General features: G+C 40.1%; 1 protein-coding gene across 2 annotated transcripts in view; it reads right to left on the bottom strand.

The window, feature by feature from the left end:
• CLINT1 (clathrin interactor 1) overlaps positions 1–7,981 on the bottom strand; it is a 100,083-nt gene extending 92,102 nt beyond the window's left edge. The window contains exon 1 of one of the 2 annotated variants that reach the window (XM_089527724.1): positions 7,662–7,981. In XM_089527724.1, the coding sequence (XP_089383850.1) occupies positions 7,662–7,702 (41 nt within the window). In that variant the 5' untranslated portion in view covers positions 7,703–7,981. The remainder of the gene's footprint in view (positions 1–7,661) is intronic. The other variant, XM_089527714.1, reaches the window with a different exon arrangement.
• Between the last annotated feature and the right edge of the window lie 8,236 nt (positions 7,982–16,217).

Below are 16,217 nucleotides of genomic sequence, written 5' to 3'. Positions count from 1 at the left end.
CAAAATACAAACCGTAACATTACAAACAGAATTAGAGTGCACAGGAAATAGCTGCACTAAAGAGATATCTTCTGAAACAGAGACATGCCAATCTACTAAAGTTATCAGTAGAGCATTTTCAGAACTACTGTCAATAATCTTTTAGATTTTAGAATTCCTGGAGTACAGGAGAGGTCACAGTAGACCAGAAGAGGGCAAAAATTGTCTCCATCTTCAAAATAAAAGGATAAAAAGAGGACCCAAATAATTACCACCCAGTCAGCCTGACATCAATATCAGGAAGGATTCTAGCGCAGATCACTGAACAGATAGTATATAAATTTAGAAAGGAATGCCCTGATCACTTAAGTCAGGATAGGTTCCTCAAAAACACGTCATGCCAGACTAATCTTATCTCTTTCTTTTGACAGAGTTACAAACTTGGTAGATGTAGGGAATGCTTTGGATGTAGCATATCTTGATTTCAGTAAGGCCTCTGAAAAATTCCCCCATAATATCCTTGTAAAAAAGCTAGTAAAATGTGGACTAAATAATACAACTGTTAGGTGGATTTCTAATTGGTTGACTGACCAAAGATATTCAACAATGCCTCCTCCTCATTGAGGAAATAAGTCACTAGTAGGGTGCCACAAGGTTCTGTCCTGGGCCCAGTGATATTCAACATCTTTATCAATGACTTGGATGGTGGAATATAAGGCATGCTTATCAAATTTTCAGATGACACTAAACTAGGAAGGGTCGCTAATACTACAGAGGTCAAATTTAAAAATTACCTTAACAGATTAGACAGCTGGGCCAAAACTAACAAAATGAATTTCAGTAGTGAGAAATGTAGGATACTACATTTGGATAATAAAAATGAAACGCACAAATATAGGATGCATGACAGCTGTTTTGAAAGCAGTACATGCGAAAAGCATCTAGGAGTCTTAGTGGGCTGCAGGCTGAACATGACTCAGTAATGTGATGTGGCAGCTAAGAAAACCAATGCAATTCTTGGCTGCATGAATAGGACTATAGTGTCTAGCTCAAGTGAAGAAATAGTACCACACTATTCTGCTTTGGTCAGATCTCACCTGGAATAATATGTGCAGTTCTGGGCACCACAATTCAAGGATATGAACAAGCTGGAATGTGTATAGAGGAAGGTGACTCAATGTTTAAAGGTCTAGAAATCATGCCCTATGAGGAGTGGCTTAGAAAGCTGGGTATGTTTAGCCTGGATAAGAGATGGTTAAGGGGTGACATGATAGCCATGTTTAAGAGAGGGCTATGTTTGGAATATATGGGTTCAGATAATAATATAATATTAAATATTACATTTATAATAATTTAATATGAAATTACTAAATAATGCCATAGTGAGGATGCAACAGTTATATGCTTCCTATAACTGGCCCAGGTCAGCATTCTACCCGCAGCATTCTCAACCCACTGAAGTTCTGTTGTATCATTTTGTTCAGACACAGCTTTTACCTAGTGCTTAAAAATAAGCTATTTTAAGTACCAGGCAAATATGCTGGAGGATAGTTCTCCAGTATGGCTAGAACTGCAGAAAAGGTTCCCACAATTCTGGAGGTGGGCAACACCTGGAGAAGGACCTCAAATAATTTTCTCAATTGACAGGCAAGCTTGTATGGCAATGTTGGAGACATCCAGGAGACAAAGAAATCATTTTATTCATGTGTTTGCCACTTACTTATTACTATCAAATCCTATGTTTGGGATTGTTGTACCTGCTCATGACCCTCAGCTTAAAAAATGCCATCTTCAACTATAATTTCAAAGCCAATTTAGTTGACTTAAAGCTCACATTTACTTGGCTGAAACTTCAGTTAAACTCAGTGAAATGAGATGGAGGCTGCAGAACTGGGCTCGACAATTGCAGTTTTAGTAGAGTAGAACTTTGGGGGTGGGGGAGAGAAAGAAAAGGTACTGTGCTACCTGCTATACTTTTCGCATGATGTATGTTTAGGGCTCCAACCAACCAATGAATTTTACTGCACGATTATACAGGCATCCTCTACTTTTCTGGGCATAACATTTTGACAATCCACTCTTCTGACATGATTAAATTATTACCAGAACCCACATATTCAACACGTGGTCTGCTCTTTTGACAAATATAAGCACAAATATAAATATGAATATTTGTACAGTGTTGTGTTATACACATATGACAATGCAGTATACAGACTGAATGATAAGAAGGTGCTTTGAATGATTCTTCTGTGACCGCACTCTGCTTTTTTTCGATTCGCTGACATTGCAGCCCTAAACATACATCATGTGAAAAGAATAGCAGGCATCCTGTATACTGCAGAAGTTGTTTGTGGTGGAGTTGTGTGACTATAATGGAGCACTGTACAGGTATTAATATTTATATCTATTCTTATAATACATGGTTAATATGGGTTCCACAATTTCCGCTTTTTGACAGTGCTCTGGTCCCTAACCTATCAGAAAAATGGGAGATTATTGTATACAGTTAGGATGATTTTTTATGTTTCGTTTTATTCCTTGTACTGCCAATGGAGTAACTCTCATAGCAAAAACGAATGGTTATATCAGTTCAAATGCCAAAGTTTAAAGTTAAACTGAATGATAGCAGAAACCCCAAGTGTACACAAATGTGACGGTTGTAACTGGCAATTACATCTCCAGACAGACACTGCCTCATATGAAAACTCACATACCAAAGCAATTCCTGTCCAGTGGTTGTGGTATTTGGTGATGAATTATTGTTTTTTGGATTACTGTAATGGACTCTACGTGATGCTATTTTTGGAAACTGTTCGGAAACTTCAATGGGTTCAAAATGCTGCTGCCAGAATGCTGAGGCCAGTTATAGGGAGCATACAAGTCCTCTGTTAAAACAGCTTCACTGTCTACTGGTTTATTTCCAGGAACAATTCAAAGTGCTGGTCATAACCCATAAAGCTCTATACAGCTTAGGTCCAGACTATCTGAAATTCCTTATCTCCCCATATAAACCTCCAGAGCTTTAAGATAATCAGGGGAAGGCTTTTGCTCGGTCCTGCCACTATCATAGGTTTGCTCGGCCAGGACATGAGAATCAGCCTTTTTGGTGGAAGCTTCTGCCCTTTGGAACTCCCTTCTATAGGAGGCTAGACTGGCTCCTTCTCTGCTCTCTTTTCACCAACAGGCAAAAGCGGTACTTTTCAAGCAAGCTTTTAATACATAATTACACCTAGGTGGGCTTCTTATGGGGGTGTTGGCATGTATAATGTTTTCTGTTTTACTAATGTTTAATACTGTTATGCCACTTTGTTGTTTTCAAGGTTTAAACCACATTTAGTGGTCTTAAGATGAATTAAAATATAAACCCTAATATAATTGTTAGGATTGTTGATTGAGGTTTCTAGGCACCAACAGAAATTTATATTTGACTGTCAAGGATGACACATCAGTTAGAATAGGAAGGTTTTGTTAAATATGTGAACAAATGAATAGTAAACAAGAGTTGATAACAAACAATGCTGATTATCCAGGAGAGCCAAAACAATCTCAGTTATACAATACACATATGCTTGTCTGAACAATTATCTTACAGGACATATAACTACTTGCTGAATTATCTCAGCCCAGGCTGTTAATCTAGTAGTGTTTCTTCTGAACCCCCAAAAATTCCTTAATCTTGTTTTCAACATTTTGCATATTAGTTGACTAAATGCAGCATCTAACCAGTTAAATATCTCATTTTGCAAAAAATAAGGGACTCATGAAAGAAACATTTGCATGTACTGACCATCTCTCAATAACTATTGACATGAATTTATGTTATCAATTCAGTAATGCACAACACCAAGTACAACGCCAAATTTTGTGTGGTCTCAGAGTCAGAAAAGATGTAAAAATAAGCAAGCCTTCAAAGCCAAGAATGATGTATATGCTTTAATGGAATTAGAACTCAGTTCAATCTTAAAATAAACATTATGCAAAGTTGTCCAATATTATTATTGCATAAAATATTTATATGAAAGCAGAAGATTATTTGAGCTATTTGAAACTACAGTATATTACAGATTCTGCTTTCGGGCCCCAAACCCAGTTACATGTCTTCTAACAATTTTCTTATGAGGCTCTGCGACAATTACTTTGATTTTAGTTTCTTAGTGTTTTGAGAAAAGGGAAGCCCAAATGGGTTCATTGCTCCTGGACACATCTTCATTTGCATAATAGACGAACCTATGACTACAAATCTCTACATCATCATATTATCATTTGTATTAAAACTAACCTAACATTATTTCCCCCAACATTAACTAAGCAGAAAGCAAAATATTATGCTTTAACTGTGTCTGTCCACCTGTGGAATGGACAACACTGGGGTAAAAGCTTCTCTCCCCACCCCATACAGATGCAAGTCCCTGCGCACTCATATTTATGCCACTATCACTGCAGCCATGAATATAGATATGCTTGATGACATTCTACTTCTCAAAGACACCTAAAAGAGGTGATTGGTTTCTGTATTTCATACTCCAGCACAACAATGGGGTTGAACTGTTTTCAGTGCAGAGTAGATGAAACTCTCAATGACTGCATCGCTGAGGCATTTCAAGGTACTGAAACACCACACTGCCTCTTAAACCTTGACAGTGAATATTTTGATCACTAAAGGGATCAACACGCTGACAACAAAGGACTCAAAATCTTATTTCCAAACATTTCTTTTTTGAAATACAACAGTCAAGCTTGCAAAGGAAAGAATAAATAGTTTTTTTCAGGAGGGAGGGAAAACCCCACTTATTCCGAGGTCTAAATATCAGCTTTACTGTGCTGAAAGTTCAAGCTGAATCTCGTGCTACAACAGTGCAAGGTGATGACAGTAAAAATAAAAAACTTGATGAGAACACAAGACTCCTGAAAGTTAATGTTTTTCAGGGCAAGTCTTTAGCAGGAACGTGTTCTGAGCAGCAGGCTCAGTGTTATGCAAGTTTCAGGTAAAGGGAGTGCATGTGAAGACTTCGACTCCTTGCCCAGAAGGAAGGGTGGTGCAAGACTGTGCTGTTGCCCAATCCACATTTCTTACTGGCAGATCCTGCCATTAAGGCCACCGTGTTAGAAACAGAAAGGTGAATTCCCAAGGATTGAACAGGCTTAAAACTGTATCTGTTTCACACATGTATTAGGCCTCCTCCACCTGATGATATCAAGTTCTTTTACTTCCTGTATTAAGTTGCCTTTCCTCCCCAACTAAGGCTCAGGAGAACAGCACAGTAATGATAAAGGCAGTGCTGGATATACAAGCATAAGGCCAGGGTTGAATTTCTGTGTGTCCCAAGCATTTCAAGCAGGAATAGACATCACCACTCTCCAACACACCCAGAGAAGACCAAAGACTGTGTGAAGTCAATAAAAACAGACCCAAGAAGTTATGCACTTCCACAAAGGGTTGTGTACAAGTTCTACAGCTGCAGGTGGAAACTAGCAAGTTCTAGAAAAGAATTCAGAGACTTGGGTCCAAAACACACTGTGGAAATGATCCAGTCTGAGACTGCTTTAACTGCCCTGGCTCAATGCTAGGGAATTCTGGGAACTGTAGTTTTATGAGACATTTAGCCTTCTCTGTCAGAGAACTCATTTGCCACAATAAACTACAATTTCCAGGGTTCCCTAGCACTGAGCCAGGGCAATTAAAGCTATCTCAAACTGGATAGTTTCTGCTGTGTGTTTTGGACCACAGTCTGGACGAAGTATCAGTATGCAAAGGGATCTTGTAGCACCTTTGAGACTAACTGTGGGCCCATACAGACAGGCCAAAATAAGGCTGCTTTGGGTCACTTTGGAGGTATGCTGTTTAAATGATGCATGCATCCTAAGAATCTGGAAGCCGCACCAAAGCCACGCTCCAGTACTTAGGAAATTGCAGCACAAGCTTTCATAGACTTAGGTCCAAAACACACTGCAGAAATAATCCGGTTTGAGACCGCTTTAACAGCCCAGGCTCAATGCCAGGGAATTCTGGGAACTGAAGTTTTGTGAGACAATTATCTTCTCTGTCAGAGAGGTCTGGTGCCACAATAAACTACAATTCCCATGATTCCCTAGTTTGAACCAGGGAAGTTAAAGTGGTTTTGAACTGTATTATTTCTGTAGTGTGTTTTGGACCTAAGTCTACTTTGTCAGATGCATTTTTAATCATGTTACCTAGGTACATCAGTGTACTTTTACGGCAAGCATAAGCTCTTGTAGCAAAGGAGCTCCACCAGTGGTACTCAGATTTCCTTACCCTTTACATCTACAGCACATGCGGACACTGCATGCCCCCCGCTTGACGTAATATATGAATAAAAACATTTTGTCCATTTCTTTATTTTCATTTGCACATTTGTGTATATTTGTATGTTAACATTTTATAAGGAAGTGGCACCATTCAAATGAGAACAGTTTCATTTAAGTAAATTCAATATTTAACTCAATGTGTGTGTAAATTTTACACATTAAAAACTCTGGGAAGAGGAGGAGGAGGAGGGAGGATCAGGGCCTCCAAGTCTGGTGTGCCCCTTGAGCAACCCTCTTGCTCTTCCCATCAGGGGTCCTGCCCCACCATTTGAGAACCACTGGGGTACAAGATCCCTTCACAGGTCTGGAACAGTTAGGTTCAAAAGAGGGAAGTACTGAGAAGGAAATACAGAGATCAGAGGAGGGCAGCTCCCAGAAGGAAAAGGCAAGCCTTCATCTAGACAGCCATGAACTCCATGGGACTCCAAGGGCCCTAACTTGATGGGGGGAAACCAAGGTATTACAGAAGGCACCCATTCTGTGTGGGACTGGAACCTGGAAAGAGGACGTGGGTCAGGCAGGAAGAGTATAAAACACCACAATATGGGGATGGTTGGGCCAAAAAGCATCAGCAGAGAAATAGTCTGTCCTCAGGTTGAAAGTCAGGAAGTTTCACCAAGGCAAAGGCTGTGTGTGTGTGTAAACCTTCAAAGTCTGGTGGAGGACCTCTTCCCTAACCCCACCCTCTTCCCCCCAAACCCCTTCCTCCCAGTCACCCTCTAGGAGGAAAGTAGGGAGATAACCTCTTCCCTAACCCACCTCCCCCCAAAACCCCTTCCTTTCTGCCCTTGAGGAGGGAGGGAGAGGGGGAGGTTGTAAGGAAATGTTTTACTTTGGTGAGTGAGGGTTGGTAAGAAGGGGGGAGTTACAAGGCTGGGGGGGCACCATCTCTTCTCCCCCTAATCATTATTATGATTAGGGGGAGAAGAGATGGGTGTCCCCCCAATTTCACTACAACACTACTACTACTAGTACTACTACTACTAAGATCTCACTATAATTATAATGATAACTACTATCAAGGGGGGAGAGATGGGTGTCCCCCAATTTAACAACAACAACAACTATTTCACTGTAATTATAATATTGTAAAGGGAAAAAGAGATGGGTGTCCCCTCCAATTTCACTACTACTACTACTACTACTACTCCACTGCAATAGTAGTAATAATGAAGAATTCACAGTAACAACAACAACGACGGCGACAATAGTATAATAGCAACAGTGTTTGCTGGATCGAGGCGGGGGCAACAGCCACGAACAGACCCACCGCCTCTTGCGCTGAAACAGACCTATATAAAAGATGCCTGTATCTATCCTTCCAGAGCCGCGGGCGAGACAAGGATACTCACGCCTTGTCCACCAGCTCCCGGACCTTCCACATATTGAGCATCGTGGCGGCGGCGGCGGCGGTGATGATGGCGAGAAACGACCCCCAGGCCCGGCCTAGGTCCCCTGCGAGCCCCGCTCTCCCTTCCTCCTCTTCAGGCCCCTCTGGCCGCCAGCAACGCTGCCTTCTCCTCCGCCTAATCGCCAACGGCACACAGAACGACGAGAGCCACAGGAGGAGGAAACTTCGACTTCCGGAAACCGGCCGCTCGGGGCCGCAAAGCCTGATGGGGCTTGAAGTCCACGAGAGGGGAGCCTGTGTATAGAATCTATAGAGAGCGCTATGGACGGGGCGGGGAAGGCTACCAAAATGGCTCCCCGCGCAAAGCAGGCCGGGAAATGGAGTCCTCTGAGGCTTTTTTGTCACCGTGGCAAAACCTCAGGTTTTTTTTACAAACCCATGCCGCAGAGCTTGCTGGGAAATAGAAGTGTGATCATGTGAGGTGTTTTTCCCCTCCCCCATTCAAAGGCTGCATCCACACTAGAGAAATAACTCGGTTTGGCACCGCTTTAACTGCCCTGGCTCAAGGATATGGAATTCTGGGAGTTACACACTCCAGCTCCCCGAATTCCATGGCCTTGAGCCGGGTTATTTCTCCAGTGTGGATGCAGCCAAAGTTTACTGAGGGAAGGAAGGAGGTTTCGTTTACTCCATGGCTGCAATTCTTCTTCTCTCTGGGAGATCAAGTGTGCCAGGAAGAGTGGCTTCCATCCATGCTTTTAAAAAGGGGCTGAGGGCGTGCATCCACACACAAAAGTGATGCAGTTTGACACCGCTTTAAGTGCCACGGCTCCATACTATGGTATCCTGGAATTTGCAGTTCGGTGAGGAGGCATCTCTGAACAGCAGTCTTTTGGGCAGGCCTTGCAAAACTACAAATTCCAGGATTCTATAGGATAGAGCTGCGGCACTTTAAAGTGGCATCAAATTGCATTATAGTTCATGTATGGGAGTTAGTATGGCTATGACATGCTTGTTACTAGAGGACAGGCGATACTGTGGTTGTTATTATTATTTGTTTTGTTCAATATTCTGCCTCTCTCCCAAAATTGGGACTCAAGGCAGCTCACAACTAGGTTGAAAATGGGCAGAAATTATGGGCCCTGCATGGTTGTAGTGCTTTGAGCATTGGCCTCTGTCTGGGAACCCACCTTGGAAAGCCAAGTCACACTCAGCCTCAGAGGAAGACAATGGACGTTATCAGACAAGGGAGATTGGAAGTATAATCCAATGGCAATCTGAACGCAATCATGGGGTTTCACATTATTGTGTGAGAGGTGATCACACGCAATTTCGAGCAATGGCATGCTATTTTCAGGCTATGGGAAGTCAGTTCGAACGCAATTCGAATTCACATAAATTTGCTGAACTAGCGAATTCACGTGAATGCGTTCTGGCCCCACTTTCTTTTCATTTGAAATTAAGAGGAATTCCTCCCGTGTGATAAACTCCAATGCCAAACCCCCTTTGAACAAATCAAACCAAATTTACCAAGTGGTAAAGCATAGTATAACAAATTGGAACATTAGGGCTGATACTTCAAAAACTGACAATGTTTTTAGTTGTTTCCAAAGACGGAAAGGCCAGTGTCAAGTCAAAATTCAAAATGGTGCCTTTAACTGCTCTGGCTCAATGCTAGGGAATTCTGGGAACTGTAGTTTTATGAGACATTCAGCCTTCTCTGTCAGACAGCTCTTTTGCTACAATAAACTACAATTCCCAGAACTCCCTAGCACTGAGCCATGGCAGTTAAAGCGATCTCAAACTGGAAGCAAAGCGAAGTGGGCCAGTTTTGAAGGCTTCTTTCAATTAAGTCTGTAAATTAAAATTTTGCTTGCTTTCTTTTATTTTGAATGGTTCTAGCCTTTAAGATCATGATAGCTTTGGCTGGCTTGGAATAAAATGGTATATAAAGCTCTTTTATTAATCTAAAATCCAGTTTTGATGGGGTTTTTTTAATATGATCTTATGATTTTATTCAAGGTGCATTGAAAAAATATTTACCTTCTGATTGGCAGTTTAGCCTTTAAAAAAGAAAAAGGAAAAAAATTCTTGTACATATTCACAATTAATATATGACTGGGAAAAATCATCTATGGTTGGGAAATAGTACCATATATTCAGTCAAATATAACTAGCAATATATAACCTACTCAGATAGGTTATATAGTGATCTTTTCAAATGAAGTTATCTGTTAGCTGTGATGAAGGACTTCTATTTGATAGTCAAATTAGACATGTCTTTCAACTGATTTGGACTGCAAATCCCATCAGCTCCAGACAGTATGGTGAGTGATTGAGAATTATGGGATTTGTAGATCAACGCATGCTTCCTATCGCCACCTGAATCTTAATTCCTTCCCTTAGGTCCCAAACACACTGTAGAAATCATAATCCAGTTTGAGACCACCTGTCCTGGCTCAATGCTAGGGAATTCTCGGAGATGTAGTTCTGTCAAATATTTAGCCTTCTTTGCCAGAGAGCCCTGATGCCACAATAAACTACAGTTCCCAGGATTCCCTAGCATTAAGCCAGGGCAGTTAAAGCAGTCTCAAATTCGATTAATTGTGCAGTGTGTTTTGGACCTTAATTGCCACCTTCTGTATCTTTGGCAATGAAGCTGTGACAGGTGCCTGTTAATGTCTCTGCAGCTTCAATAAAAGATGGATGACACACTGTGGGACACAGTTGAAGGGGACAGCATTTTCTGCTTTCATAAGCTATCTTCAGAGGTTTTATGATAACTCTTTTAATACGTAAAGTGTAAGTTTGAAACAATACTTTGATTCGCCTGCATAGTGTTTTGTGTCCATCAAGGGATTCTAGATTACTTCTACCGACTGTGTTCTGTACTTTAAAATTCAGAACCAAAAAGCATGTGGGAAAATCCTGTATACAGTTACTGTGAGGCCATATAATGCACTGCAAAAATAATACTGTTTAACAGCCATGGTTGAATGCTCTAGAATCCTGGGAACTGTAGTTTGTTCTGGCACCAGAGCTCACTGACAGAGAAGGCTAAATGCCTCACAAAACTACAATTCACAGAATTCGATAGCACTGAGCCAAGTGTCAAACTGGATTATTTCTACAGTTTGTATGCAGCCAGTGTAAGGTTGTTTTTTTTTTTTTTTTTAACAAAATGACTTCTACAACTGCAGTATATTAGAGAATAAGGTTCGTGTTTACAGTGGCACTATAATCTGTAACACTAAAGCTATCTGTTTTCCTGTGAATATATCCAGGGGTAGCCATATTGGCTATGTAGCAAAGTATAATAACATCCCAAATCCACAAAACAGTGATACCTTTATTGATTGAGATACCGAAATGCACAAAATAACATGTTGCAAGCTTTCAGAGCTCCGCTGGCTTCTTCATCAGACAAAAATGTTAAAAATCATACAGGAGAAAAAATAAATGATGATGTCAGTCAAAAGCCTGCATTTTGTCAAGATATACTGGTTCTTCAGTTCAGCTAGTACTGAAGGGACTTTCATGGAAGCCACCCACTCCTTTTGGCAATGTGGGTACTCCAGGAAATAAAATTGAAGCAGAAAATAAAATTTAGGCTTTTATGGCCAGAAGGATTTCTGGGATTCGGAGCAGCTATTTTCATCTTTCAAAGAAAAGACGCTGGCTGCATTCCTTCTAATTATAGCATTTTATTTTACATCAGATGTGCAGTGAGTGCTGAAACATAATAGAAAAGTGCGTGCAGACATCATTGACTTGTGCTTTGTCTCCCTTTCTGTCAACATCTAAATGTTAAATTTCTCGGGTGTGGACCTGCCATTTTGTTTATGGTACTCTGCAAAGTACTGCTAACATATGTGGTGAAAGGTGAATATATAGTAGGCAGTGCAATCCTAGGTAACTCAGCTGAGTTCACAGCTTATTCCTAGGTAAAAGAGTACAGTAGAGATTCACAGCTTTCTCTGTTTTGAAATGTTTGTTTATCTTTCAGTTTAAAAACTCCTCTTTGAACTAGAAAAAATGCAAGAGATCAGTTATTAAAACAACAAAATCAAAACTCTGTAAGTGATGACATCAGCAGCACAGTAAAAGCAGTGATTAAACTTTACTAGCACCATATCATTAAATATCTAAGTCAGAATCATCCAGGCCATAGCATTTCCAGCTTCTGTATATGGTTGCAAAATTTGGATAGAGAAGAAAGCTGACAGAAAGAAAATCAACTCATTTCAAATGTGCTGGAGAAGACAGCTACCCTGGACTGCTTGAAGTATGAATGGGTCATGGAACAAATCAGGCCTTAACTATCAGTAGAATTGAACGTGACTAAACTGAGACTATCATACTTTGGAAATATCATGAGATGATGTGCCTCATTGGAAGAACTATAATGTTTGTTAAAGGTAGCGCAGCAGGAAAAGAGGGAGACCTGACTGCAAAGTGGATTGATTTAATCAAGTAAGCCACGGCCCTGAATTTGCAAGACCTGAGCAGGTCAATTGAGTTCTCTTATTCATTGGGTCACTTTTAGTCGAAGTTGGCTTGATGACAAATGATGACAACAACAAAGCACCCCTTATGTAAAGTAGTTTTTTTTAATTATTATGGCTATTTCTGTATCACTGTTCACTAAAATTCCCAGGGTGTTTGATATAATAAGAAATAACATAAAATATAACTGAACATTTTTATGGCAAGCAATGTGTTTTGGTGTTACAGTAGTAGCTGCTGTTCCTGATGGATTCACATCCCCTGCTGCAGCACGTATGATCGGTAGGGATTTTTGCCAAGTCTATAGTGCTGCTTTGTTGTTGTTGTGTGCCTTCAAATAGTTTCCGACTTATGGAGAACCTAATGCATGGGGTTTTCTAAGGTAAGATTGATTCATAAAGAATATGTAAACCAGGACCTAAAAACTGCAACATAGAATAGAAATTATTGGCCCAAGCAATGCAAAATAAACTGAAGTTAATATATGTTAGGGAGAAGTGGAAGAAGAGAACTGATAAATGTGCTAAACTTTGGAAGGCATCAAGTTTTTAAGGCAAAAGAAAGAAAAAAGATCAGAAGATAAAAGAGTTGCAGGGGGGAAATGCTGAGCTCAAACATTGGAACAGTCACTATCATGGTACATGCAAGAGTTCTATTTCTTACCTTTTCATGAAACAGCTCATAAATGAAAGGAAAATAGATTTGGACTTTTGCCTTAATAATATCTTAATAAATAATATCCACAGGAATACCACACACATACATACACAGAGGTTTAATGTCTGGGATCTCACTTGATACATTTGCATAGAGTGTGTTTGTATAATTTATTTTGAGAGACAGAGATGCTCTGTTTCATTGAAGGAAATTACTGAACTCACAGAATGATATTCATACTGAGTACACTGGAGAAGTAGCTTCTTGCAGCACCACTTGCAGCATTCAGGTTTTGGCTTGTACTGTATATCGAGTCTCTAAAGCCTCATCAATAATTTCACTATACTGGAAAGTTTTTCCCTGGCCTTTTGACATGTTAAAATAGTCCATGTTCGTTTACATACACAGTCTGTCCCATCTGAAGGTAATGACGGAGTAGGTACATTATAGGGGAACAAACACTACTTAACTTCACATTAACACAGAATAACAATCCAGTTTAATTAAAATACAGTTGAATCTACTGGTTGAGCCTAATCTCTAAAATTCCTCTTAAATAAAGAAATAAGCATGCCCCAAAGACACCCTGGCTTTGACAGTGAGTGTGGAGGTTTAATTGTTGGACTATGACTGTGGAGACCAGGGTTCGATTCCCAGCTGTCCCATTAAAGTCACTGGGTGACCTTGGGTAAGTCACAGTCTCTCAGCCTTGGGGGAAGGCAACGGCAAACCTCCTTTGAACAAATCTTGCCAAGGGTTTCGAAATGACTTGATGGCACACAACAGACAGTGAGAGAGAGAAACGAAACGGAGTTGCATGATTAGATGGAAACTGCTAAGAATGCAAGAAAGGCCTAACACACTTGACCATCAGAAATGAAGGACAAAATGGCACTTCCTACACCATTTCATATAAATAATGTGACTGGATAGTCAGTCGTTCTTACGTCAACACTGGTGAAAAGATAGCATCCTCCATCCTATCTGAGGGCAACTTAAAGAAAGCAGTGCAGACCACATGGTACATATGACACTGAAAGCTTACCACTGCTGTGTGCCCGCAGTATCAGAGGTTTGAGGCAGCTGCCTCACTCTGCCAGATAGTAGGGCTGTTCCTGCTAGAAAGTTTTTATTGCTATTCAAATGTGATGCAAAAATGGTTATTTCAAGGAGGTATCATTGATCATTTTTTTAGACTATGTAATGGGGAATGGAAGAAAAAGATGAGGCCATTTCTGAATTTAGTTTGAGTCTGCTGATGGCTGTATTCTTTGGCAGAGGGGAGTATCAGGGACTGGGCTCATTGGTCAAGGCCAAGTCAAAAAATGTCAAGGTATACACACCTAGACTTAATCATTTGCCTCACTGATGCACCACCCCGCAATAGTGTTGTAAAAAAATTCAATAATTTTGTCTTTCTCAGTGAAAAGACAACTCACTAAGAAAATCAGAACACCAATGAGATTGTCTGCACTTCAGAACTTTTCCCTGGAAAATTCATTTGACCTAAACACATGCTTTTTCTGCAAAAGCCCTATTTCAACTGAGGAAATGCAAAAATACATTATTTGTGCAAAACAAAGTACATTTACACTTCAGGACTTTTCTTGAACAATTACATGTGCTATTTCTTTGTAAGAAACATGACATTTTGCTCAGAAAACTTTTTTCTACAAATTTTCTGAGCAAACTGTCATTTTTACTACAAAGAAAAAGCACATGTTGGTTCGTTCCGCGTGCCCTTTCCAGACGCCCCTAATCCTAGTACGCACCAAGCACGTACAAAATGGCAGCACCCATTCTATATGGGCACCGCCATCTTGATGTGGGCGTTTAGCGTCCGCACGTCGCGCAGCGGAAATGATGCTGCGAGTGCGCCATAGGCGCCTTGCGGCGTCATTTCCACACCGCAAAAAGAACCCGCTTTTTGCAGGTTCTTTTTGCTGCGTCCGGGAATCACGCGGTTTGTCCACTGCGGTTCTCTGACGCAGCAACCAGCGGCGGCGGCAGAGTGCCCTTTTTGGGCGCTCTGTAAACCACCATAATTGTTATAGAAAAGTCCTAAAGTTGGAATATACATTGTAAACCGAAGGAATCTTCATATTCTCATGCAGAGGGGAAGAAAAATGTTAAAACTACTTGTACATAACAAATTCTTGTTATATAAGAAAATGTATAAATAAATAATAGCAACCTTATTCCATACATACCCTAAATCCACACTCTTTTCTTCTTTCTTCCTCACACACATGTGAACCCCTCTCGTGTTTCTCAGTGAATGCATGAGCAGTATTTGGGAGAGAGTGAGGGGAAACTGAGGTTTTATTTATTCTAAATCATAACCTCTTCATGGCAGATATTAAGAAAATGTAGCAATTCAACCATATGACTAATATGGCTCCATATTACAATGCATATTTTATGCAAATATTGCTAACTCCACTTGCTAGTCCCTAATAGAGACGATCCATAGAAGCTCTGTGATTTCCTTGCCATTGGGTTCTTGATTCTGAGCCTACAGTATAATTAGATTTTGGCCACTGTCTTTTACAGTGCATAACTCTCTGATCAACACAAAAATATGGAGAACATTTGAAAGAGAACTCCTCTAGAGACGGGATGAGAAAGATTTCTATATGTGGAAGACTGAAACTTCCCACGAAACTGGAAGGAAATCAAACTAAAATTTAAAAGCAGTTACGCTGAAAGTGTAAGTATATTTAAAGCTACTCTGTGTGTGTGCCATAATGGGATAAAGGCCGACAAGGTGTGTTTATTTTCACAAGACTTAATGCTATATGACTGGTGAACTTGTCAGCTTTGACTTCAGTGTGTGAATATACATATAATTTCTGCATGAAGTAAGAAAACTGAAAGGCAAGAGAACCTGATTTGGGAACAATGGAACAAGACAATTTTGAGAAGGAATGGCCATTTTAAGAATGTAAGTCATGATGGGATGTCATGAAAATGAATAATATTCTAATATAAGAATGGAATGCTTTTTCAAAAATATGGAAATCTAGAGATTAGAAGTTTCCATCTCAGTATGTCCGTTGATGTACTGGTAAAATATGTGTCTCTGGAATGCATTGAACATTATACTTCAATCAGTTTCATTCTGTTAGCACCGTTGAGTATGATTCAGAAGTGAAAGAGGAACTATTGAAAAATATCAGAAAGATCACCAAAAGTTTTATAGCTAAGGCTAAACTGCTCATTAATTTTATTTATTTATTTAAAAAGATGATTGCACTTTCAGGCTGCACAACTGAGCCTTATCAGGAGATTAACACAGAAGTACTCAGAAAAGAATAACATCCTTGAAAGTCCCAGGTTTTGTTGCTGCACAATTTGATTTGATTTTTGAGATCCCCATGACATCTTCTTCACC

Source organism: Sceloporus occidentalis, unplaced genomic scaffold (assembly GCF_023333645.1).
Source record: "Sceloporus occidentalis isolate IW3139 unplaced genomic scaffold, rSceOcc1.0.p SCAF_1, whole genome shotgun sequence".
Taxonomy (NCBI): domain Eukaryota; kingdom Metazoa; phylum Chordata; class Lepidosauria; order Squamata; family Phrynosomatidae; genus Sceloporus; species Sceloporus occidentalis.
This window is presented reverse-complemented; position numbering and strand designations above follow the sequence as displayed.